The 26,672-nt window shown below is 43.8% G+C and overlaps 1 protein-coding gene across 1 annotated transcript in view; it reads right to left on the reverse strand.

Annotated features, from left to right (window-relative positions):
* The window catches only part of THBS4 (thrombospondin 4), a 67,242-nt gene continuing 40,570 nt past the window's right edge, over positions 1 to 26,672 (reverse strand). Inside the window, exons 11-22 of the mRNA XM_032765014.1 lie at positions 25,479 to 25,583; positions 25,124 to 25,231; positions 15,778 to 15,937; positions 13,721 to 13,839; positions 12,889 to 12,941; positions 9,184 to 9,377; positions 7,640 to 7,818; positions 7,238 to 7,286; positions 6,932 to 7,128; positions 6,038 to 6,210; positions 3,017 to 3,156; positions 1 to 171 (exon numbers count right to left, since the gene is read on the reverse strand). Of these exons, the coding sequence (XP_032620905.1) occupies positions 110 to 171; positions 3,017 to 3,156; positions 6,038 to 6,210; positions 6,932 to 7,128; positions 7,238 to 7,286; positions 7,640 to 7,818; positions 9,184 to 9,377; positions 12,889 to 12,941; positions 13,721 to 13,839; positions 15,778 to 15,937; positions 25,124 to 25,231; positions 25,479 to 25,583 (1,539 nt within the window). The 3' untranslated portion in view covers positions 1 to 109. The remainder of the gene's footprint in view (positions 172 to 3,016; positions 3,157 to 6,037; positions 6,211 to 6,931; positions 7,129 to 7,237; positions 7,287 to 7,639; positions 7,819 to 9,183; positions 9,378 to 12,888; positions 12,942 to 13,720; positions 13,840 to 15,777; positions 15,938 to 25,123; positions 25,232 to 25,478; positions 25,584 to 26,672) is intronic.

Raw genomic sequence — 26,672 nt, forward strand, 5'->3', positions numbered from 1 at the left:
GTTATATCAGCCACAGGAGCTGCAGTGTGCACTCTTACAAAAAAAATCATAGCAGGAATGAAAGTATTGCTTTACTGTTTGAAATAGCAACATCAGTTTGCTTTCTGTGTTAAATATCTCCAACTCCAAGCTGCTGAGCTTGAAATTCCTGAAAGTCCTCTGGGATGGTGTCTGAAAACAAGAAAATATGCAAAGGTTAGTCTTCTTCCTATGTAGCTGATGAGTGTTTAGGACTAGAGCAATGTGGCTAATTGGGAATGAATAACTAATTGGCTAAATGATGCCTCCTTTTCTAATCAGAATTGCCTCTAAGCAGAAATGTGGAAGTTCCAAGCTGAATTTTTGATTTGCTGAATCATTTCTGTGAATAACTTTTTTGAGTTGCAGATTATTCAAGAATTGGGCACAGTTTCTCTCTGCACTGTGTGGTTGTGTAACAAACCACAGCAGGGAAAATAGTGAATTTTATAACTGAACAAGCAACTCATAATTTGCTGCCTGTGATGATTCAAGCTGACGGTATTTGTGGGCTAATAAAGGCTGAGTGGTCAAATGCTTTGCTGCTAGGGAACATTGTGGGAATGGGGTGGAACCAAAATACACTCTCTCAAATTCAGCGGAACATTCACAAGCAGGTTTTTTCCTACTCTTGGCCCAGCTATCTTTAGAGTGTCACGAAGAATCTATCTCCTGGTTTTAAATACCATGCAGGATTTATCAGTCTGCAGCTAAAAATCCTTGAAGCTGACAGTGTCAATTTCAAAATCACATTTGTCTGAAAACGTCCTATTACAAACTGCATCTGAAGGACTCTACAGAAAGAGACAAGAAGGGAAATATTTTTTGTGTTTACTCTGTGCCTTTGTCAGAACTTTGCACATTCAGCTGCATTGCTTCCTGCTACAGCCAGCCAGTGTCACCTGTTAGGGGGGGCTTTTCACACAGCTACATGCAAGGGAACCATTAAAACAATAATAAAAGATTTAAAAACTGGCAGGTCAATTTTGCCAAAATGACTGTAGTTCATTTGGTTGGAAATTGACTAGTTTCACGTGAACAGTGTCCCCTTAAACCTTTGTGCCAAATCCCTTGGCTTCTAACCTGAAGCTCCTGGGAACAGGTGCAAAAGCCTCCGAGGCAGATAGCTGAATGAACAGTCTGAGGAACTCAGCTGTACGGGGCTTCAGATCCATGCCCTGACCTAAGCCAGACACATTTCCACTCGGACCCAGTAATGCCAGCCTTAAGCCTTCAAAAATCATGAGTCAATCACAAATTTGGCTCAAGAATCAGTGAGATTAAAAGGGGGGGGGGCTTTTAATTTGCCACGTGTATTTTTAAATGTTTAGATTCACTTGGATCACGGGTTCAAGCTTGTCTCTGAAATGGTGAGGGCTAGAGAGAAACTTTTTTTTAAATGAAAGCTGAGATCATTTGACTCCAGCAACTGGAGCATGAAGAAAACATTGTGAGATGAGTGTTACAATTGTGAGAGTTGGCAGCGCTGCTATTTCCATAAGGTAAGGTACTGCTGAATAGGTGGCAATAGTGCTTTTGCTATGGAAGAGTCAGTGATGTAGTTTAGGAAGCAGAGCTGTTGCCAAGCAGAGCCTGTCAGTTTTGAACCTTTTTTCTACACCTGCTAAAGTGGGGGAGTGGAGGGGAGGTGAGGGGAGATGCTTTGTGGAAAATCAAATTTCTAATCTTAAGAACTCTTGTCACTTCATAAAGTGCCAATTACACTTGTCACCCCGGGTCTTCCTTTCATTTGAATCACAACATTTCTGAGCAAAGCAATTTGCTTTGTCATTGAAACTAAAGGCAGAGCCTTTGCAGCAAACGCCAGCAGCTCTGAGAGCCTGCTTCACGTATTCTAAGCTGGCAACTCTCATTAAACATGCAACATGTCACCTTGGGATGAGTTCTGGGCCGGAGATTTGGATTTAAATGTGTAATTCCAACAAATGTAAGTTACTAGCTCAGTCAGCATTTGCTCACTGCGATATTGGCTAACTGGCTTTGCTTCAGTACTTGGGTGGACTATAATGACATTAAACAGGGGACTGTTTAGTCAGGCAGGGCTTGAGTCTGAGAAGAGAGAAGTGATTGTGTTCCGCTTCTATAAGACTGATGAGTTGATGTGACAGAAATAGCCTCACGTGAACAATTCCTCCAGAAGAATTTCATACAATAAGGAAAAAGTGTACCCGTTACTTAAAGGGGAAGCACAGCTGTGTACACGAAGTACATGGGAGCACCAGGGCAGTGTGACGGGATAGGCGAGGTGGGGGCGACAGCCCAGGAATGTGTGTATTGCATCACTGTTTTAAAATTAATTCAGAGATTTTCATGCTGACTCACTACATTAGAGCTCTGAGTTCAGCTAGAAGGAGCCCTGGCCAAAACTGAAGAGGCATGAAATGTCTAAAGTCTGTCTGCAGATGAGGATGCCTTCTCAGCTGTGGTGCCAGGCATCACGCAGAGGAAGCTCATAGCAACAACTGTAACCATAAAAACCGGTACAAGAAACTGCCTTCCATTAACTGAGTCGAGCAGCAGCAGTTTGGCTGGTGTGTGGGTTGGCTAACATCCCATACAGTGGATGTATTGGTGCAGGCGATGGGTGCTGTGGGACATCATATTTAATTCACTGAGGACAAAGCCACACTTGCTGTATGGTTAACTTTAAGGTGTTGTCCATTTGGTCTTTTAGTAACATTTCTAATGGCACCTACTTCGTGTAGTTAGCATGGTCCATACAAGGGCACAACTGTGCTGGCAGATTACATGTATATTGCAGATCAGGAGCAACAGAGCAGCTGAGCTGCTCATTCTACCTCTGGTGAGACGTGACCCACACTAAGATAGGCCACGTCAGGCACAATGGTTCACAAATTCATTTGCTGGTGAAGGCTGCAAAGTGCTTAATAAAAAAAACAAACCGCAAACTACTTATTCTCTAGTACAGTAGGTCATTTGATAATCATGAGTTGAGTCGCTCTAAGAGAAATGTTACCATTGCAGCGATATTTCAAGTTGGACCAAATAATGTTTTCCTGAGAGAAGCAGAAAACACCAAGTCTTCCTCCACGCATGGTAGTGTCTACAGTTACTCCAGAATCTGCCACCAGTTGAGAACCTTCATAAAATCTTGCCCTTCAGAATAAAACAAACGCAACCTGTTAGCTCTCAAATAGCCACAGCTGCTTTGCAAAAGGTTTATAATATCTTTCTTTAGTCTACCTTGTGACAAGCTCATTAGACTAATCTCTGGACCATACCACCATAAGCTTGAAAAGAAACCAGGGTAAGAACCCTTAGCTGTGACAGGGCTGTGCCAGTGGGGTAGAGAAGGGGCAGAGTTGCTCCAAATTAGGCTAGTTTCTAACAGCTGAGTAGGAGGCCTTACGCTAGCTGGGGATCACTAAAGCACAGTATGTTCTGACCACAGCAGGGCAAGCGTTTTTGGTTTTGTGCAATTAGAAAATTGGCAACCCTACATGCCCACTCTCATCCCAGCATGCTCCGCACACCAGGGGAGTCAGTTGGCTATGCTAGCTCCATACCAACTACACCAACCGTTCAGCTGTGTACTTACCCGTAAATATCAGTATTTATTATTATTAATCAGGATCAGGGCTCCATGGTGCTAGGAGCTGTATAAACACATATGGAAATACAGACACCTTCCCCAAGAGTTTCCTTGTTTATAAAACCATTATAAAAAGAAATCATTTACCATCCTTGATTTTTGTTTATTCGGGTGTTTCAAAAATAGCACAGCTGGTGAATTTAGTCAATCAACTCTCCTGGGCTATTTTGGCTTTTGAACCTATTCCTAGGCCTTGCTGAAGTCTCCAAGAAATGTGTGGTGCTACGTATTCCACAGGGCTGCTATAGTTAGTCATAACATACTGTAGTGAGGTATGGCCCAAGCGTTGGCTCAGACTTTCACTTTTAGTTCTGAAGGCCCTTGTTCTCGAAGGATTAAATAAGACTCACTTTATCCACTTTGGTTTCTGAGGATTTTTAACTGGAGTTACTAAAAAGAGAGTGTGTGGCTGTATACTGAGCACATGCTAAAAGGCAGGGAGCTGCAAAAATTGTGATTAATGTTGAAGTTTATTAAATCCTTTGTCCAATTCAACTTACTTGAAAGAGTGTAAATACGCAACTGGTTTGATGGGGCCGTGTGCACTTAGAGTTTTTTTCATATAATACTTTTAGAGCCTATTCCCATTGACTTGAATGTTCCAAGATTAAGGCCCTGATTCTGAATGATGTTTTCTTGTTAAAATGCTTTCTCACTTTTGTCGCTTTGCCCTTCTTAGATATTAACAAAATAGAATGCCCTGTTTCTTTAGGAGACCTACACCTCTCCATGGATGTCAGCCAAACACCAGCATCACTCAAATCACATCTGTAAATCCAGATCTACTGAAAAACAGATTAAAAATCAAGAGCAATTTGTAAAGGCTTCTCACTGAGTGAATCATAGGGCATGGCTACACTTGCAAATGTAGACTGTTTGAGTTAAACCTGCCTTCGCAGAGCGCAGCAGGGAAAGCGCTGCAGTCTGGCCACAGTGACAGCTTCAAGTGCACTGGCATGGCCATATTTGCAGCACTTGCAGTGGCATTAGGAGTGGTGCAATATGGGCAGCTATCCCAGCATGCAAGTGACTGCAATGTGCTTTTAAAATGGGAGGGGTGGGGTGGAGTGTGACAGGGAGTGTGTTGTGTGTTTGTGGAGAGAGACAGATGGGTTTTGGTGGGGCTGAGAGCATGTCAGCATGCTGCCTTGTAAGTTCAGACAGCAGCAGACCTCCTCCTCCCCCCCCTGCTTCTCTTGCTCACACACAGCATTCCACAGTAACGAGTTGCATGACAGCTGTCAGAAACAGAGCTCTGAAAGGGCATTTCCAGATTCCTGCAGGAGTTCAGAACAATGACAAGGGTGGCCACTTGACTTAAGGGGATTATGGGACGTTTCTGGAGGCAGATCAGAGCGCACTAATGCAACAGCTCGTCCACACTGGTGTTGCAGCGCTCCAGGGGGGGCGCAAAGGTTATTCCACTTGCCGAGGTGGACTACCAGCAGCGCTGTAGCCGCGGAGTCAAAGCCCTCTACATGCCTTGCCAGCGTGGACGGGGAGTGAGTTAGTGCACCTGGGGCTCCATTATTGCGCTGTAACTCGCAAGTGTAGCCAAACCCATAGTCTTATAGCTGGATCAACATCTCGTTTGCCTTTTAATACTTAAATAGACGACTGCAGTAATGGCCTCACTACTTCCGGACTTTGTTCAAAGAGTGTGAATTCCACCATCATGACTACTTGTCTTGCCCCTCACAATTTGTAAACATCATAGGGACAAGAAGAACTTCTCTGCTAACATACACTCAGAGAACATATTGAGGTCATATCTCATATAGACAAGGTTACCTGAAGAAGAGCTCTGTATGTAAGGTCGAAAGCTTATCTCTCTCACAAGCAGAAGTAGGTCAAATAAAAAATATTACTTCAGCCACCTTCTCTCTAATATCTTGGGACCAACACAGCTACACTAACACTGCTTACATCATGGAAATATATCTCATGTCATGCTAATTACTGATAATGTTCTGTTTTACTATCTTTACAATTTCTGTGTGGCCAGCTTTGGTTCATTAGTTCTGTTACTTGTTACACTGGTATTATAGATAAATTATCACAGTTTATTTTTACATATTCCAAAGGATCAACATTAAAGAATACTCATACAAAAATCAAATATCTGTGAAATGTTAAGATTTGAATGTGTTTCTAGAAGTGATGTCACTGGTATTTTCAAAATCTTTTAAAGCACAACCAGGCATAATAGCAGTGTCTGTCTTTAGCAGCTACAAAGCCCAGAGACATTTGACAATATTTGTCATTATAGGGGGTTTGTTTTTTCTAAAAAACAAAACCACCCCACACTAAATAGAATTTCACAAATCTAAAAAAACCAGTCACTGCTGTTTAGCTCTACAAAGGTTTAAACAAGCCAGTCCCTACCTGATGTATCCAACCTGGGGTCTGTGCTGCAAGAACCAGCGATAAGAGACATTATCTTTCCAACCTACATTTCTGGGGTCTTTCCATAGCAGTCTGACTTGGTCATTGGTGTCCCCAGTATGCCAGAGTGAATTCCTGAGGTGTTCACCAGGGCCAGTCTTAGATTTAACAGCCTAGACAAATATGGCATAGTTTAGAAAGTGAACAAAGAGAATTTTCCCTTTAAGCATTAGACCAGGAGCTCTCACTTTTCATAGAGAGATCACATCTTACCAAAGGGCTTGCCTTGTGCACACCTCCCCTCCCCAAACATAAGCTCATGACATCCCTGTGCCAATTATAGCAACTGCTTACAAGGAGAAATAAAAGAATTTAATGTTTGCTGTCTTTTCATTTAGCAGCTAGGAACAAGGAGAAGCCAGCAGCATGTGATCAGAAGGTCTCAATGGGCTACTATTGAGTGTGGACCACATTTGGGGAAGTTCTGGTTTAGACAAACACACGGCCTCTTTGAAATGGTCACTTTAGGAACTGAAGGAGATCTGTGTCCAGGTTTGATTTTAATGTATTTATTCTAATTAAAAAGGCCCATTTCAACTCTAGGTCAACCAATGAAAGCTGCCTTATTCATTTTTAATAAGCATTGACTGGCACGCAAATTTTGGTGGATTCAGCTTATCCTCTGCATTTCCATATACTTATTAAAGTGATGCACATACGTAAGGTACCACTCTGACATTAAATTAACCTTTCCTTTAGGAAAGAGCTAGTGGTCCCCCAACAATGGTGTGAGAACAACATAGGCATTATATGGCCAACTCCTTGTATGCTTGGGTAGTCATTACACAGAGAACGCTGAGCCACCAGATTTGATGATGATACTTAGCTCAGTACCTTAAGCTGAATGCCAGGCTCTGCAACAGCTCTGAATGGAGTTGCTTGCCAATAAGTCTGTTCTGTCTGCTTCCACATTACCACATAAAAACTGGAACTGTCTTGGTAACCAAAAATAAAGCCAGCATAGTCATCATCTGTCACCGTGTTCACATGAAAGGTGCCTTCAAAGTCAACCCCATTGAAAGCTGTGTAACCTAGAGCAATGGATATGCACTATGTTAAGACCAATAGTTGGCAGAAAACTTGACCACATGCCAAAACCTTTTCTATTGCAAAATATGAGTACAAAAAAGGTGTCCATACCAACTGCGAGGCCAGGATCACTGTTCATAGTCTGTACAATCTCCATACCCTGAGAGGGGAAATTAATTACGTTATTGAGGCATGATAAACAATAGGGTGATACTGCAATTACTATAATGAGACATCCCAAAGCAGTACATTGGCCTCATGCTCACCCTCTGTGCAGCAGGGAAGTTCTCCCAGAATGAGCTTTCTGTGTCTGTAATTATTTTAGCCTATGTGTTAGTATGTGTAACTTCAAACTTAGTTGCACACTTTTTCAAAAATACCCTTTCCAAGCATCAGTTGATTTTCATTTCTTTGCTAAAGCATTACAGATTCTGATAAGTTCAGCGCAGGTTTTTTATTTTGGTTTATAATGATTTGCTTCTGGCAGCTAAATGGTGTTGAATATATTTTTACCTGGTTCAGAACCACCCAGTTAGGATCAATCTGAGCATCACCTTCGGGATCCAGAACCACAGTTTGATAAGCCCTGAAATCTGTCAGGGTAATCTCAGCATTCTCAGGGCAAATATCAATTCGATCAATTACTGTGTCCTGGTCAAAATCCGATTCACATATGTCACCAACTCCATCACCTGAATGCATCAATTAAACAAAAGGGGACTTATTTACAATGCAGCTACAGTCACCTTAGTCTTAACCACTGGAACAAACTACTGAAAGAAGTGGTTGATTCTCCATCTCTAGATGTCTTAAAATCAAGACTGGTTGCCCTTCTGGAAGATATGCTTTAGCCAAACACAAGTTGTTGATCTAAGAGTGGCAAAGGAACCTACAGAAAGTGCTTGAAATTTACAGCAAATTAGACATGTGCAACAGATGTTTTATTAGGATTTAACAAACACACTATTAGCTGTACTCTGATCTGACATGGCTAACAGATCAAGCAAAATTCAGAATACAAGTGTATAGCACTTTTGTTGGACTAAAATTAATACCACATAATGACACACAAAATAACTTTTTTTTGCCACTTGTAAGCAAAGATTTGACAGCAGAGTTCCACACTGAGTTCTCAAATGACCAAGACACCATTGTTTTTAGAAATATTTTCTAGTTAAGCATAAAAATACAAATATCCAAATTAACAAATAAAGTATATTCTGTGATGCATTCTCCTTGCCTTGTAAATTGTTTAGTCATTTGCTTGCTTGCAAGATTTAGTAAGGTGCAATGGGGACCCTCAATCAGTAATGAGAAGTACTGAGATTTTACAGTATTGGCTTGTTTTTAAGATAGTTTTGCATCATTGTTCTGGTGACAACTGAAAAATCTTCCAGGGATATTTTACAAGTTAGTTAGTTTAAGAAAAACAGACAGATAGATGATTTTACTGTTTTGGGCTGAGTCACAGGGATCCTAATGTGAGTCTATCTTTCATATCTGAATAAATTTGGTGAATTCACATTGTTCATGAAAGTGAGAGCCAAGGGCCAAATTCTAGCTTCTGCTAGCACCTCTATGCCATTCCAGCAGCATGAAGGGCATTAGGTGCCTCCTGAGGGAATTTCTCGATGGTAGGGGCATGCTGGGGCAAGAAGGGGGGTGTCAAAGGTGTGACGGCAGCAGCTCACAGGCAGCCAAGGAAGGCTTCTGTAAGTCAGAATGGTCCCTGGGCTGCCCAGACCCCAGAGTAGCCTACAATCTGGGATGTCCAAAGATGGCTTAAAGCCTCTCCCCACCCCAGCTGTGCCCTCCTGAGAGATGCAGCACAGAATCTGGCCCAGAGTATGAGATAGAGCCATTGGCTGCTGCTACTCATATGTATCAGTCCTGACTTGTAAGTAACAGGGCTCTCTCCTGTACAAAAGAGAAATCAGCCTTTAGATTTTGGACAACAGGGGCCTATGTGAACTTGGTTCCCCTTGGTGAGAATATGCTGCCTTACAGTAAGTGTACTGCATGTTCACTAACTGCATAGGTGGGTAGAACAGACTTACTGTTGTCATCTTCCTGTCCTGGGTTGGGAACCAGTCTGCAGTTATCAGGGCCCGGGGGCGTGAGGTCTGGAATCCCATCATTATCATCATCATCGTCACACTCATCACCCAGCCCATCCTTATCACTGTCCAGCTGGGAGCTGTTAATGACTGTGGGACAGTTGTCTGTGCTGTCCTGGTGTCCATCTCCATCACTATGAATTCAAACAAAACAATAAACCACACACACACACACACACACACACACACACACACACACACACACACAGTCATACACACACACACACACACACACACACACATNCACACACACACACACACACACACACACACACACACACACACAGAGTCCTCCCCCTCCCCGGCAAAGAATCAGTTCTTGTCCCCAGACTAGAGCACAAAACCAAGCAATCATGAAATACAAAGCCTTTCATGGTGACAGGTTTCAGAGTGGTAGCTGTGTTACTCTGCAAATCAGCAAAAACAACAAGGAGTCCTTGTAGCACCTTAGAGACTAACAAATTTATGCATAAGCTTTCATGGGCTAGATCTGATGAAGTGGGTTCTAGCCCACAAAAGCTTATGTCCAAATATATTTGTTAGTCTCTAAGGTGCCACAAGGGCGCCTCATAGTTTTTGATGAAATACAAAGTACAGTTGATGCCATCAGATGGATCCTGATGCCAGCATGTAATGAAAGGAAAACTCTCACCAGGACCATGAAATGGGATATCTGGGACAGTGAAACTTGCTCTTAGTTAATCTGGTTATAGTGAAGCTTCAGTTTTTGAATGTGAGGACACTGAGAACAGGAAGTGGTTATCTGCCTGGCTTCTCCTTGCCATGGTTTAGCAACACTGCTTTTCGACAAACATTTTGAGGTATCTAAATACAGCACAATTAAAAGTCATGTTGTACCAGTGTGTCCTGGGGTTCCTGATGGACCATGGTACTCAGCACTGACAGGTTTTTTGGGGGAAATGTCCATACAGCAGCAGCTCTGCATTGAGGCCCAGCTAAACTGTTACAACTGCATCACTAGTGGTTAGGCTTGGCGGGATTTGATTTTTTTTTTAAATCAGTGTTTATTTTTAAGCCTTTTCTAATTTTTAATCCATTTAAATGTACACTGTTGTGCCAAATTATGGGGAGGAGGCTGCATTCTCCAGGCAAAGCAGAGACCCCCCTACACCTGACCCTGGCAGTGTCCTTGCCTCAGAGGCTCCCTCTTCTTAAAATTAACACACGGTAAATCACGGGGGTTGGAGGAGGAGGGAGAGGGGAAGCAGAGGAACTGCCTTCCAGCCATATCTAAATGGCACTAGCTCCAGCTCAGCTAATGCCCGTATTACAACATGGGCTATACAAATGGAGGTAGGACTCTACTAAAGTTCTCAAGCAGCATTTAATCTGACTTTCCTTATCTGTAAATTGCTATTGTTATAGATGGAAATATTTTGTGTGCGTTCGGTGAAATCAACATTTACCAATAAAAATCTAGTCCTTCCAAACCTACTTGTGGCTTCCTGACTGTGGTGTAGTGAAATCACCATAAGATACAATGGCTCCGTCAGACTCCTTCTGAAAACCTTACCTCAGGTGCAGCAACCAATCTGTATAACCCATGCTGGTGAAGCACCTGGGGCTGTGTTATGTAGGGGTAGGAGGTGTTGCAAACTCAAGGCATTCCAGCAATGTTTTTTCCCAGTACCTTTTGGCCTAGAGTAGACAGAGTGCAGTGAAGTGCAGTGAGAGTAGGAGTAGCTGCAACGTTTATCAGCGAACAGTCATGACTTGTCTTCACTGCTAAAAAAAGTGACCTTTTTGTCTCTGAATAACAAATGTGTGTGAGGTACCCTGAGGTAAAACCACAGTAGAGATAAGGCACTTTAGATTTACCGCAAGGTAAACTAGGCGAGCTCAATCCCAGTTGAGGATACAGCGCTGTCAACTTAGGCCTGGTCTACACTTGACCTAGCTACATTGCTCAGGGCTGTGAAAAATTTCATGCCCTGAGTGCTGTACATGGGCAGTGGGTATCATAGGCTGGGGGAGACTGAGATGCCCCAAAAAGCCTGGTGTGGCCCCACCCATACTCCGCCCCCGGGTCCCCTTCCTGCAGTTCCTGCTGTTCGGTGCCCCAGGCTTGTTGGGGCTGGGGGACTGTCTCTGTGACTCCAGGCGGCGGGCGCTGGGGCCACACTGCGCTGCCTGCCTGGTGCTCTGGGCACTAGAATGGTGCCATGCGCCAGCCTGGTGCTCTGGGGTTGGGGATGCTTGGGCGGCCTGGAGCTGGGATGGAGGGGGCTGGTGGCCATGAGGGTGTTTCTCTGTGCTTCTGTGGGGCTAGAGGGGCAGAAGGGAGGAGCTGGGGACTAGCCTCCCCCATCGGCCAGTTCACCGACTGCCCATGGTGCTGTAGTTAACGTGATCAAACCCCTGGTGTAGATGCAGCTAGGTCAATGGGAGAATGCTTCCCTTGACCTAGTTACTGCCTCTCAGAGAGGTGGATTAACTACACTGACAGAAAAGCCCCTTCTGTGGATGTGGGAAGCATTTACATTACGGTGCTACACCTGCACATCTGGAGTGCTGTAGCTATGTCACTGTAGCAGCTGTAGCGTAGCTATAACCTGTTTTTACCTCATGGAAAAACCACAGTGCCTTGTCTCCACTGTGTTTTTACCCTTGGATAGCTTGTGTAATAGCTACCCCAAAACAGAAAACACACCTTTTTAGTAGTGAAAGCAAGGTCTCATTTTCTTTGCAGTGAAGCTTCACTCCATGATAAAGCTAATCCCCATACATGAGGATAGATGATGGTACGGTAATTTCAAGAAATCCTTAGTGCAGACCCAGCCTCAGTGGTTTCCACTGTGCATCCCTAAGGGATTTAATCACTTCCCCTTTTCTCTGCTTTCAGGAGGGGCAAGTAGTAGTTGCCTTTTCCTTGTGGAAAGAGGAGTAAAATAAAATCCTGTAATATTGGTTTTGCTGGAGCTGCTCTCATCATGGAGTAAAAGTGAATGCAGCTGGTCTTGTGACAGTCGCTGCCTTTGGGAGAAAAGAAATGGCATTTCATGGATTCCCCAGCACACCCTCAGCTACCGCTGCTTTGCCTAGTATCTGCAAGGGATGAAGAGAGACCTTACTACCACTCCTATGCTAAAGTGAAAGGGGCATTTTTTCAGGTAGGTCCTTGCCTTTTACAATGAAACTTTGTTATAGTGAACTCTTGTGTGTTTAGTGGGGAAAACTCCTCACCCTAAAATTGTTTGCATGGTTTTGGTTTTGATTTTGATTTGTGTTTATTTGATAATATAAGCTCTGTGTGGAGCTTGCCAGTTTTGTTTCTACGGAATCAGCTATGAATCATGTCATGTACCTGTTTTCTATTCCTTTTTTTGGACCTGAACTGGTGATATGTGCATGGGAGAAAGTAGAAGGGAGGGGGATGTTTTACCTACTGTAATAGCAACAGTAATTGATGACTATGGCTATGAATGATCGTTATTTCAGAAGAGAATTTTATGTAATGAAAACGAAGTATGTTCTTACTGGGCAGGAAGTACTGAAAATAACCTAGGGCTGAACTGAGTCCTGGTGGGAGTGTGGGTGCAACTCTACTGAATTGGGTGGAATTAGACTAGCTTATGCCAGGGCTAAATTTAACCCAGTATTGATATTAGATAGGGGGTACTGTACCTGTCTTGGTTAGTGTCACAAGAATCTCCAATCAGGTCATTGTCAATATCTGACTGCAAACAGAAACAGAGGAAGTTGTAGTATTAACTGCTGAGAGAATATTTAAATGACAGTACTATGTTGGCAGGATCAGTTCTTTTTATAAAATATATCTTCTGGTTATGTGGGTGATCCAAAAAAGAAAATCTATTTAACAAGGGCAGAAAAACAACCTAGTATTAAATTGGACGGTACTAGTTTCTGGGGTTCTAGCTGAAGGAATTAAAAAGAAGTTGCCTGAGATACTGAAAATGAATAAACCCTCATTTTCCAGAAGAGATTTCCCTCATATGTAACTTAAAAATAAGCCTACACAGCTGAACAAAATGTTACACAACTGAACAAACAAATGTAGCAAGTCTATTCTGTTTTACTCAGTGCCTGAGTCTCTGGTGATACGATTTTTTGTCTGAATAAGAAAATCAGGATTTGGCCCTAATGAAAGAAAAAATATATGTAATGAACTTGTACACCCAATGGAGTCTTCCCACTGACTTTTACAGGATTGGGGTTTGGCCCACCACAGATGGGATATGTTGCAGCATATTGATCACAGGAGGTGCACACTGAGACATGCATAGTGTGAAAAAGCACCTATCTGTTCCTATTTCCAGTCTCCTTTTCCAAACTCAAGCTTTCAAAGTTTCAGAAGTTTTTTCTACATATCCTTTAACAAAATGGGAGCTGATCTCTTGCAGCTCCAGTTGTGTCCTGCTACAGTTATTTGGTGCTCACGGTCACTTTTTCACTGAGTGCTTGTGGTATCCTATAGATTTTTCTTCCCCTCACTAACCTGGTTGGGGTTGCTGATAGTGGGGCAGCTGTCACAAGCATCACCAACACCGTCGTTATCCCCGTCTTTTTGGTCCCGATTGGGAACCCTCTGACAATTGTCCAAAAGGTTCTTAATACCTGGAAAAATCATCGCTATTAGTCAAAATTATTCTCTAGGTTTCCAAATGCGTGTATTTTCCAAATGCATCTGTTTATGTATTTTCACAGAATACAGCATTGCTGTTCAGCCATCACCAACGCCTGCAGCAGTTCACTTGGGGCACAGTGTGTGATTACATCATAAACATTAACAGCAAATCTGTTTTGTTTCTGTGTAAATCAAGGTTAGGAGCATCTCATGAAAGACATTGCCTTGCATTCCATTTTCCTGCACACCTCACTGTGTTCTGTCCCCATACCGCATAGTTTGTATCATGTGACATTTCATTCCTATTATTATATTTAAGGTGACTTGATTTTCTCCCAAGCCCCACGCAGCAATGAGAATAAAATGTTGCATGACAGAGATCTCTTGGGCATTCAGGCAGGAGGCAGTCAGTTGTGCTAGGATGTAGTTGGACCTGTGGATTAGTGTGAAGAGGTTTGGGGTGTTTTGCTGTTAGTATTGATAGTCCATTAAAATGTTCAACAGCCTTTTAATTATATGAATTATTGTGGTGTTTAACTGTTACACAGTGCCTAGGGCTTGGGGTGGAGCAACCCCCCCAGTATTTACACAAAAAGGTTGCAACTAGGAGTTGCTTGCAGAGATGGAATGTGTGATCTCTGACAAAACTCACATGAGAAGATGTGTTTGACGTTGTCCCCAAATTTACTGCATTTTAGTCTAAGGCTTGGTTACACTTGCAAGCTAAAGCGCATTAAATCTGCTCCAGGCGCCATAACTTCTGAGGGGTCCACATTGGCAAGGCACTTAGAGTGCCCGGACCCTGCACCTGGAGCGCTCCTGGTAATCCACCTCTACAAGACGCATAGATCTTGCTGCACCCTGGCTGGAGCGCTGGGGTGTCAGTGTGGATGACGTGTTGCATTATTGTGCTGTGATTGGCCTTCACAAACATTCCATAATCCCCTGAAGTCATGTGGACACTCTGGTCATTGTTTAGAACTTGGCTGCAGGCATGTGGAGATCCCCTTTCAAAGCTCTGTTTCGACAGCCAGCATGCTTATCTGCTCCCCGACAAGGCAAACCATTACTGTGGAATCCTGTTGCTGCAGAGGCATGCGTTTTTGTGTGTGTGTGTGTGTGAGAGAGAGAGAGAAGCGGGGCTGATGTCAGGGGTTTTCGCCTTCCTCCTGCCACTGTCTGAACTTACAAGACAGCACGCTGACACACTCTTTGCCCACCGAAACACACTGTGTCTCCCCCCACATACACACAACACACTTCATCCCCTCCATTTAAAGTGTGTACAGTGTGAACACATGGCAGCACTTTCCCTGCTGTGGTCTCCGAGGCCTGGTTTAAGTCCCAGTGCTCTACATCTGTAAGTGTAGCCATGCCCTGAGTTGCTGCTGCTGTTGGGATTCAGAGTTCTCACACGCTGCAGTATTATAGGTTAGTTAGAACTTTTCTTGCAACACATTTGTGTCCTTTACTGCAGCCATGCCAACTGCAAGGAGGGAAACAGTCAAAATTGCTGGGTTTTACACAGTATTGCTGGGTTACCTCATCACTGCTGGAAACTAGAACTGAAGTATTCAGCCTTAGAGATGCCTGATAGCTGGTGACAAATATCCTCTCTAAGGCTATGCCTACACCACAGGACACACACAATACTAGTGTATGTCATTCAGAGATGTGAATAAACCACCCACCGAGCGACAAGTTACACCAACATGAGCACTGGACAGCATTATGTTTGCGGGAGAACTGCTGCTTGCAGGGGCTGGAGTAGTTAAGCCAAGGGCCTGTCAGTTTAGAGCGGCTACATTAGAGAGTTTACAGTGGTGCAGCTTGTGCAGCCGCGCCACTGTGAACACTCTGGTGTAGCTGTGCCGTAACACTCAGCACAAGCTGGGTGATTATAAAGAATTAAGTGAAGATTTATCAACCATCTCCATCCATGTCGTCATCACAGGCATCTCCTTTCCCATCGCCATCTGTGTCTCTCTGGTCATTATTCAAGACTGTGCGACAGTTGTCACAAGCATCTCCAAAAATATCTTGATCACTGTTCCTCTGGTTAAGGTTTGGCACCAATACACAGTTATCCTAAAAGGGAAACAAACATAAATTCCCTTCTGTTAGGATTATTTGACTCCAGTAAGAATTTAACTCTCATTTATACTCTGTAAATGCTTTTGCAGATGGAAATATATTATTGTAAATAGCTTGGCATTCTATGTGGTCAATAAATCAGGACCAGATTTCAGTGGTCCTATACCAACTTCCAGTTTTTATATACAGTGTGTGTGGATGAGAGGAATTACTGTCCAATGTGCATAGGAGTTTGTTCATAACAGTCATTTTTGGTTCTCATTTCACATGGGTCCATTTAAACAGTCTGCCTTGATATGCCAGTTCTCTTATTTAACGTGTTCTATTTCAGGGTCTGCATTTCAGGATGCACGCTGCTTCAATCCGTTAGGACAGTGGCTTTCAACCTGTGGTCTGCGGACCTGTGGGGGTCTGCAGATTGTCTTAAGATTTCGAAAGGAGTTTGCAGCTTCATTTGAAATTTTTTAGGAGTCCCGAATGAAAAAAGGTGGAAAACTATTGCATTAGGAGAAAAGCCAGCTCCCCCTACTAGTATATCCTCAAAACAAGTCTCTGCTTGGCAGTTTGACTTTTTCACCCAGAAGAGTGTGAATTCCAGATTTAACATGTTTTCTAATTTGGTATTAATTCCGCAAGGGGGGACAATGACAAGGAGGCAGCACTTTCCTCTTCTGTGCATCCCTCCTGAACACCTGGGTTCTCATCCTCTCTTCACCCAGAGGTGGACAGGACAATAAGGCCCTACGTTAATTTATAGTATCAGCTGTGTACTATTGTTAGTGCAGGTTCAGTACTGTGAAGGTGCCAAAGCAATTCCACAGTTAGCACTGCATTAGGATTTTCACTTAAAGCAAGAATTACATTTTTTGTTGTGATGTTGCACTACCTATGACTATATTCACACTCATTAGCATATTTTCATAAAATGTAACTGGAATATGCTTCATGCAAAAGGTCTCTTGTAAGGTATCATTACAAAGCTTATAATCTACTGAGTGTGGTCATCCAATTTGTATAAATGTATCATTCTTGTATCTGAAACTAGAAATATGAAATATAACTGAGGTCCTATTGTAGTTATGCAAAGTGTGGGCCATTAAGGGTGATTTAGAATCTTGATGGCTCCCATCAACTAGGACAATTGACTGTAGATGGCTCTGTTTAGTTGCAAGGCTTCCTGTGAGTCAGGCTTGGAAGAATGAAGGCTTGGGGGTCTCACAGGACATGTGACCATGTCACCTGGTACTGGAATCCATCTTAAACCTGGTGCTTTTCCATTTAGAAGGAGGGGTGGGGAACCAGAGACAAAAGATTCCTGCCTTGTGCAAAAGGTATATGAGGGGTGGAACAGAACAAAGGGGGCTGCAGTCATGAGAAATCCCCTAGCTGCCACCTGAGCTGGAACAAGGACTGTGCCGGGGACAGGATTGGGCCCAGACTAGAAAGGAGTCTAGTCTGTGAAAGAAGTTTATTGGAATATCTGAGGGTCAGATTTCATCTGTAATCAGTTTCTTACTGTATTAGGTTTAGACTTGCGTGGTTTTGTCTTATTTTGCTTGGTAATTTACTTCGTCTGTTATTACTTGGAACCACTTAAATCCTAATTTTTTATATTTAATACAATCACTTTTTACTTATTAATTAACCCAGAGCAAGTAATTAATACCCGGGGGAGCAAACAGCTGTGCATATCTCTCTATCAGTGTTATAGAGGGCGAACAATTTATGCGTTTACCCTGTAAGCTTTATACAGAGTAAAATGGATTTATCTGGGGTTTGGACCCCATTGGGAACTGGGTATCTCGGTGCTGGAGACAGAAGCACTTCTTAAGCTGTTTTCAGTTAAGCCTGTGGCTTCTGGGAGACGTGGTTCAGACCTGGGTCTGTGTTTGCAGCAGGCTAGCATGTCTGGCTCAACAAGACAGGGTACTGAAGTCCCAAGCTGCTAGAGAAAACGGGCTCAGAAGTAGTCTCAGCACATCAGGTGGCAGTCCCAAGAGGGTTTCTGTGACCCAACCCGTCACATTTATTATGCACCAATAACACATGAATTGTCCCAAACTGACAGCACTTACTCTTTGAGAACCTGGCCTGATTCAAAGCACTTTGAAATCACTGGAAAGGCTCCCGTTAACTGCTGTCAGCTTTGGACCAGGCCCCGAGTAGAGACTGAATTCTCACGCTGAACTATTCATTATTTGAGTTATAATAACTCATAAATGGGCTTCTAAATTCTTTTTCTGGGGATGAGACTAACTTCATTGCCACTCTCTCTAACAAATAAGCTCCTAGGTGTTCTTGAGATTTTAAAATTGTTTTGCTATAACAAAATCTGAGACATGGGCTACTTTCATTGTTAATTTTTAATTTAATTAACATTGTTAATATATCTGCCTATGATGATGGGGTGTCAACCCCACACAGGACTGGAAGGGGTTAAGGTGGCCAGGTAGGCCTATTAACTCCACAGGCTGCACCTGGAGAAAGAGCCAGGGAGTTGATTGCAAGCAGGTTCAGCTGTACAGTAACAGGCAGGGCCTATAAAGCCAGGAAGTTGGCACCAGACAGGGACTGCTGCTGGCAATGGGGTTGCCAGGTGTCCGATTTTTGACCAGAATGCCTGGTCAAAAAGGGGCCTGGAGGTTCTGGTCAGCGTCGCTGACGGGGCCATTAAAAGTCCCGTTGGTGGTGCTGCCTGGCTAAGGCAGGCTAGTCCCTACCTGTCCTAGCACCACCCGGAATAGAGGGCAGGCTGGGGTTCCCTACTCACCACTGGGGAAATGGCACTGGTGGGGCAGTGAACTGAAAGTGCCGGGGTCACTGGGAGTGACAGAGACTTAGCAGGCCTATACCCTGAAGTTGGGAAGCTGAGTGACCTGGACAGATGGCTGACTCATGAAGAGGATCCTGCAGCTCGTGAAGCAAGATAGGAGAAAGATGGAGTGACAGCATACAACCGTGGGAAGGGGTGTTGACCTTGTGAGCTAATCCCCAGAGCAGCCAGGAAGAGGCACCAGACAAGTGGTGAATGGTGGACTCTGTGATACTGCTATTGGATGGATGGATGCTACAGAATCTAAGCTTTAATTTAAATAAAAATAAGAGTGCCTAGCTATCATGGTTGTTCAAGAAACCCTTGAAAAATGAACACATAAATAAATGCAGAGTTGTCTTCCTCAATATGTGGACAGCCTGTAACAATAGTTCTGGGAGGTGAGACCTGCCCAATTGATGAAAATGGAACGTTTATGTCTGAAACATAGAAGTGAAAATTTCAATGTCAACATTAACTATTTCACTGCAGAGACAAGGTGCGTGACCAACTTGACCAACTTCTGTTGGTGAGAGAGAGAAGCTTTCAAGCTACACAGAGCTCTTCTTCAGGTCTGGGAAAGATACTCAGTGTCAGAGCTAAGAACAAGATGGAGCAGATTGTTTAGCATAAGTAGTTAACACGTATTCTAAGACATAGTCATAGCACAAAAAGTGGGGCTAGTGCAGGGGTGGGCAAACTTTTTTTGGCTTGAGGACGGCATTGGGTTTCGGAAATTGTATGGAGGGCAGGTTAGGGGAGGAGGTTGTGGCCCAGCTCCCACCTCCATCTGCCCCGACCCCCGGACTCCTGCCCCATCCAACCCCCCCGCCCGTTTCCTGATGCCACCCCCACTCTCTGCCCCCGCCACCTTCAACCCCTCCTCTCATTCCTGATGGGCCCCCTGGGACCTCTGCCCCATACAACCACTCCTTCTCTCTGTCCTCTGATTGTCCCGGGAACCTCCGCTCCTGACTGCCACCCACCGGCCCATCCAACCCCCCCGTCTCATTCCTGACTGCCCCCCCGGGACCCGTACCCCATCCAACCATCCCTTCTTCCTGTCCCCTGACTGCTCCCTGCCAGCCCATCCAACCCCCCCTCCTTCCTGACTGCCCTGACCCCTATCCACACACCCCCAAACTCCTCTGCCCTCTATCCAACCCCCCTGCTTCCTGCCCCCTTACCGTGCTGCCTGGAGCACCGGTGCCTGGCTGCACTACAGCTGCGCTGCCCGGCTGGAGCCAGCCACGCCATCGCCAGTGCGCAGCACAAAACACTGGGTCAGGCCAGGCTCTGCAGCTGTGCCGCCCCAGAAGCTTGCAGCCCCACTGTCCAGAGCATTGCACTGGCAACAGTGCGAGCTGAGGCTGTGGGGGAGGGGGAACAGCAGGGGAGGAGCCAGGGGCTAGCTTCCCGGGCCAGGAGCTCAGGGGCGGGGCAGGAGGGTCCTGCAGGCCGGATGTGGCCCACGGGCCATAGTTTGCCCACCTCTGGGCTAGTGGATTTGTAATAAGCCATAAATCCAATGATTTTTTGTGTCTAGCAAAGTTTTCATGAATTTAAGACCCCAAGCTTGTCTTTTGAAAGTGTTATGCAGGTTCCTTTGTGTATCTTGGGAAGCATGTTAAAGGTCACTGGGGTGGGTTCATGGGGGTGAGTTTGTAGAGTTTCTCTTGGAATTGTTTGGGGAAGGATTTGATTATAATCCTTAAGTTTCAGGGTAAATTGTGGTGTGGGGTCTTCTCTGAGTTCTCCGTAGCAGTGGTTCTGAAAGCTGGTCCACCGCTTGTTCAGGGAAAGCCCCTGGTAGGCCGCGTCCGCAGGTTCGCCGCTCCAGGCCAGTGGGGGCAGCGGAAGCAGCAGCCAGCAAATCCCTCGGCCCGCGCTGCTTCCAGCTGCCCCCACTGGCCTGGAGTGGCGAACCGCGGCCAGTGGGAGCCACGATCAGCCAAACCTGTGGACCCAGCAGATAAACAAACCAGCCTGGCCCACCAGGGGCTTTTCCTGAACAAGTGGTGGACTAGCTTTCAGAACCACTGCTCTATAGTACATGGTGTCAGAGAGTTGTCGGTTGGCCTGATCTTTTATTTAGCTGTGACGCTCTTAGTACCCTTCCCAGACCTGAAGAAGAGCTCTGTGAAAGTTTGAAAGCTTGTCTCTCTCACCAATTGAAGTTGGTCCAGTAAAAGATATTACGTCACCCACTTTGTCTCTCTAACATCCTGGGACCAACCACTACTACCCCAATATTGCAAACAACAATGGAAGAGATTTAATTACATGGTCACATAGTATTTTTTCCACTGGAAATTTGTCATTAAATTATTATTATAATTTTAATGACATTAACTTACTAGTAATGTAGCATCACAAAAATGAGGAGATTAGTTAAATAGAAATTAAAGGGTACAGTTCCAACAGTGAAATCTCTGCAAGCTGCATGGAAACTTTTTCAAGACACCATAACAGAGGCTCAACTTAAATGCATACCCCAAATTAAAAAACATATAAGAGAACCCAAAAAAAACCCACCATGGCTAAACAACAAAGTAAAAGAAGCAGTGAGAGGAAAAAAGGTATCCTTTAAAAAGTGGAAGTTAAATCCTAGTGAGGAAAATACAAAGGAGCATAAATACTAGCAAATGAAGTATAAAAATACAATTAGGAAGGCCAAAAAAGAATTTGAGGAACAGTTAGCCAAAGGCTCAAAAAGTAATAGCAAATTTTTTTAAGTACATCAGAACCAGGAACCCTGCTAAACAACCAGTGGGACCACTGGATGATCAAGATGCTAAAGGAGCACTCAAGAATGACAAGGCCATTGTAGAGAAACTAAATGAATTCTTTGCATTGGTCTTCATGGCTGAAGATATGAGGGAGATTCCCAAACCTGAGCCATTCTTTTTAGGTGACAGATCTGAGGAAGCAGCAAAGAATCCTGTGGCACCTTATAGACTAACAGATGTTTTGGAGCATGAGCTTTCATGGGTAATATCCAATCGCAGATTGCATGTAGGAAATTTCAAGGCAGGTATAAAATGGCATAGCAAGCTGAGATAACGAGGTAGTAATTCAGAGGAGGATGAGGCACCTGTTCTAGCAGTTGAGGTGTGAAACCAAGGAGGAGAACGGTTGTAGCTGGCAAGCTTCACACCTTTAATCCTGAAGCGATGGTGCAATTTGGAATATAAACTGAAGCTCAGAAGTTTCTCCATCTGAAGTCTGGTCCTGAAGTTTTTGCTGCAGGATGGCCAACTTAGGGTCTCATAGTTGGCCAGGAGGTTGAAGTTCTCCTACAGGTTTTGTATATTGCCATTCCTGAATATCTGATTGGCCATTTATCCTTCCGTAAGATAGACTGCCAGTGGCCAATGTACATAGCAGAGGGGCATTGCTGGCTATGATGCGTAATAATTGTGGTGTCAGCGGAATGAAACCGGTGATGTGTGTGATCTGTGGCTCCTGTGATAGTGCGCTGGTGGTAAGATATATGGGCAAGAGTTGGCATGAGTTTGTGCATGATGTTCCTGCTAGTTTGCGTGCATACTGGTGGAAGATATGTTTCAGGTTGCAGGTTCTGTGGGAGAGGACTGGCCTGCACCCAGGCTGGAAAGTGGGGATCATGTCCAGGAGAGGGTGTAATCCATGATGATGGTTTGGAGGGGTTAAGCGGGACTGTAGTGATGGCCAGTGAGTCCTGTGGTTTCTTTCTTGGGTTTGGTCTTGCAGTAGGAGGCTTCGGGTAGCAACAATCTGGCTCTGTTGATCTGTTCCCTTATTTCCTTCATTGTGGTGATTGAGTTTGGAGAATGCTTGGTGATTTTGTAGGTGTTGGCCTCTGCTGAAGGGGTTAGAAACAGTGCGGTGTACCTCAGTGCGTTGCTATAGACAATGGATCGTGTGATGTGCCGAGAGCTGGAGCATGAAGATAGGCATAGCGGTCGGTAGGTTTTCGTATAGGGTGGTTTAATGTGTACGATCAACTTATTTGCACCGTGTTGTCTAGGAAGTGGACCTCCGTGTGAGATGATGGTCCAGGCTGAGGTTGATGGTGGGGTGAAGCTATTGAAACTTGTGGTGGAATTTTCCAGAGTCTCCTTCCCATAGGTCCAGATAGATTTGAAGATTCATCAATGTAGGCTAGATAGAGAAGGGCGTGAGTGGACAGGCTGAGGAAGCGTGTGTCGGTCGCCCATCAATAATATACGGCATACTGTGGGGCCATGCGGATAGCCCATAGCTAGCGGCCACTGTCTGGAGGATACTATATTGTCATCAAATTTGAAAATAGTTTGTGTGAGGATAAAGGCACAGAGCCTCAGCAGCCAGTTGTGCTGCGCATTCATCAGGGATAGCTGTTCCGACAGCGTTATTCCATCGGTATGGATGTTTGTGTGTTGAGAGAGCCTCTACAGCCATGTGGCTATGATGGTTATTCTGAAGGTACATCAATGCATTGTAGTTTCCTCAGAAATCTAAGATCTGGAGAACTGTCCCAGCATTGAGAGTTCATTAGAACACGTGTGGAACAAAATTGATAAATTAAACAGCAAAATCACCAGGACAACAATGGTATTGCACCCAAGGGTTCGAAGAACTCAAATGTAAATTGCAGAACAACTAACTGTAGTCTGTAACTATCATTTAAAATCCAGCTTCTTACCAGGAGTGAGCTGGAGATAGCTAATGGATCGCCAATTTTTAAAAATGCGTCCAGAGGTGATCTCAGCAATTACAGCCTTAAGCCTGACGTCATAACATCGAAATAGGTTGAAACTATAATAAAGAACAATATTGTCAGACATATAGATGAACATAATTTGTTGAGGAAGAGTCAACAAGGTTTTAGTAAAGGGAAATCATGCCTCACCAATCTACTAGAATTCTTTAAGGGGTGTCAACAAGCCTGTGGAACAAGAGGATCCAGTGGATCTAGTATACTTAGATTTTCAGAAAGTCTTTGACAAGGTCCCTCACCAAAGGCTCTTATGCAAAGTAAGCTGCCACGGGATAAGAGGGAAGGTGCTCTCATGGATTGGTAACTGGTTAAAAGATAAGGAAACAAATGATAGGTATAAAAGGTCAGTTTTCAGAATGGAGAGAGGTAAATAGTGGTGTCCCCCAGCTGTCTGTTCTGGGACCAGTCCTATTCAACATATTCATAAATGATCTGGAAAAAGAGGTAAACAGTGCGATGGCAAAATTTTCAGATGATACAAAATTACTAAAAAGAGTTAAGACCCAGGCAGACTGCAAAGAGCTACAAAAGGATCTCTCAAAACTGGATGACTGGGCAACAAAATGACGGATGAAATGTAACGTTGATAAATGCAAAGTAATGCACATTAGAAAGCATAATCCCAACTATACATATAAAATGATGGGGTCTAAATTAGCTATTAAACAGATCTTGGCGTCATTGTGGATAGTTCTCTGAAAACAACCACTCAATGTGCAGCAGCAGTCAAAAAAACGTCTGTGTGCAGATGTGGTTGCCTCATTTCAAAAAAGATATCTTGGAATTGGAAAAGGTTTAGAAAAGGATAACAAAAATGATTAAGAGTATGGAATGGCTTCCGGATGAGAAGAGATTAATAAGACTGGGACTTTTCAGCTTCGAAAAGAGACGGCTAAGGGGAGATATGAATGAGGTCTATAAAATCATGACTGGTGTGGAGAAAGTAGATAAGGAAGCATTGACTACTTCTCATAAAACAAAAACTAGGGGGGACCAAATGAAATTAATAGGTAGCAGGTTTAAAACAAACAAAAGGAAGTATTTCTTCAAACAACCCACAGTCAACCAGTGGCACTCCTTGCCAGAAGATGTTGTGAAGGCCAACACTATAACAGGGTTCAAAACAGAGCTAGATAAATTAATGGAGGATAGGTCCATCAATGGCTATTAGCCAGGATGGGCAGGAATGGTGTCCCCAGCCTTGTTTGCCAGAAGCTGGGAATGAGCAACAGGGGATGGGTCACTTGATGATTATCTGTTCTGTTCATTCCCTCTGGGGCACCTGGCACTGGCCACTGTTGGAAGACAGGATACTAGGCTAGATGGACCTTTGGCCTGACCAAGTAGGGCCATTCTTATGTTCTTATTGGTAGGTTAGAGTTAAGGTTGTTTGTCAGTGTGATTTTTTTTTTCAGGTCTTTGATGTGAGCATCGTATAAATAGAAATGAGTGCATTACAGAAGGTGCTGGTGAGTACAGGTGGCTAAATGTAGTGAGGGCAGTGAGACATGCCTAGGAAAATGGTACTGTATTAACTTTAGAAACCTCCCACCTTGCGCCAACTTCATTCCATCCTATTTGCACAAGATCCCAAACCTGAACCATGTCCTATGTCTGTGTATAGTACCTCTTCATTAGGAATTCCATCTCCATCTGCATCCTCATCACAGGCATCTCCGAGTCCATCGCCATCCGCATCTTCTTGTCCTGAGTTTGGAACAAATCTGCAGTTGTCCTAAGCAAAAAATAAACCCAAGAAATATGACCAGCATTCCACAACATTACTTGAAATCTCTCTCCTGAGGGCTGGCTGACTTTTTTTTTTACTATTAAACTGAAAAGTTTCTTAATAAAATATATTTTAAACAAAAGAAACATAAAAACATGCAAAAGTGTTTTACACTTTGTAGTGTTTCCCTCACGGCCTCTTCATGCCCCCCACTATCACTCCCCTGGGTGATTACAAAGAATAAGTCTCCTACCTTTCTGCAGCTATCAGCAGAGCATTGGAGTTTTTCATCAGGATAGCCATCGATATCTATGTCCTTTCCACAGATATAACCATCACCAGCCCAACCAATGCCACACTACAAATGAAAACACTATTATAGAACCACAGAAAGACTGAAGGTTCCACTTTGCAAACATGTACAGCAATGGTCAAGATGGGACCCTAGGTCAGTTTAAGAAAGGATCAATATGCAGTGCAGGAGGCACTAACATTTATAATGATATATTCAACCATACATCACTATCTGTTAAGGTAGGCATCGAGATTTAGCTCTAAACTTAAAAAGTATCTGCTAATTTTGGATTGCCAGCTTCAGACACGTAGGACCTGATTTTCAGAGGTGCTGAGTACCCACAACTCCAAATGACTCCAGTGGGTGCTCAGATCCTCAGGGCCTCAAGCTGACCATCCAAAATTAGTGATTGCTTTTGAAAATGTAGGCATTAGTGGTCCGAGGTGAAGCAGAGGTCAACAGTCTCCCTGAAAGATGATAAAATGCAAACTCACTAGAAAAAGAGCCAAAATATGTAACACATATTCTGAGGGCCAGACTTTCAGAAAGAGAAGTCTGAAATTTCTCTGGAATATTTTACACACAATTATTTGCACTAGCAAATTGGGCATTTCTGCATATGAACATTTAAGTATCTAAATTGCAATCAGTTCTCAAAAATACCTAATTTGTGAATACAACTGCTGAAACTGCACACTCAAATATGTGGATAAAATTGCATGTGGATTTCAGACCTTTCCTGACTGTCCTCAGCACCAATATCTAGAAATGTCTGTTACAGACATTTGAAATATCCCAGTTTTTTCTTTGAAATAAATATACTTAAAACTGAGATGCACCTAGAGGGTCAGAGAGTGAGGACAGCAGAATCAACATCAGGAAAAATGTCTGATTTAGCTTCAGACCCCAGAAGAAAATTGCAGAACATATGTGGTATTCATATGCAGGATCAGTCCCTTACTTCCAGGGTGATGAGTTGGATGAGCTGCAAAGATTGAGGTTTGGCAAGGGGGCACCTCTGGTCACACTCTACCTGGGCTAGCTTCCTCATGCTGCCCCACCAATGCATTTCAATCTTGGTTTAGAGTTGCTACCTCCCAGGGTAGAAAAGGCAGTAAAGTCTATATATGTACTGTATCTTTGGCCTCTCTA

Source organism: Chelonoidis abingdonii, chromosome 6 (assembly GCF_003597395.2).
Source record: "Chelonoidis abingdonii isolate Lonesome George chromosome 6, CheloAbing_2.0, whole genome shotgun sequence".
NCBI lineage: Eukaryota > Metazoa > Chordata > Testudines > Testudinidae > Chelonoidis > Chelonoidis abingdonii.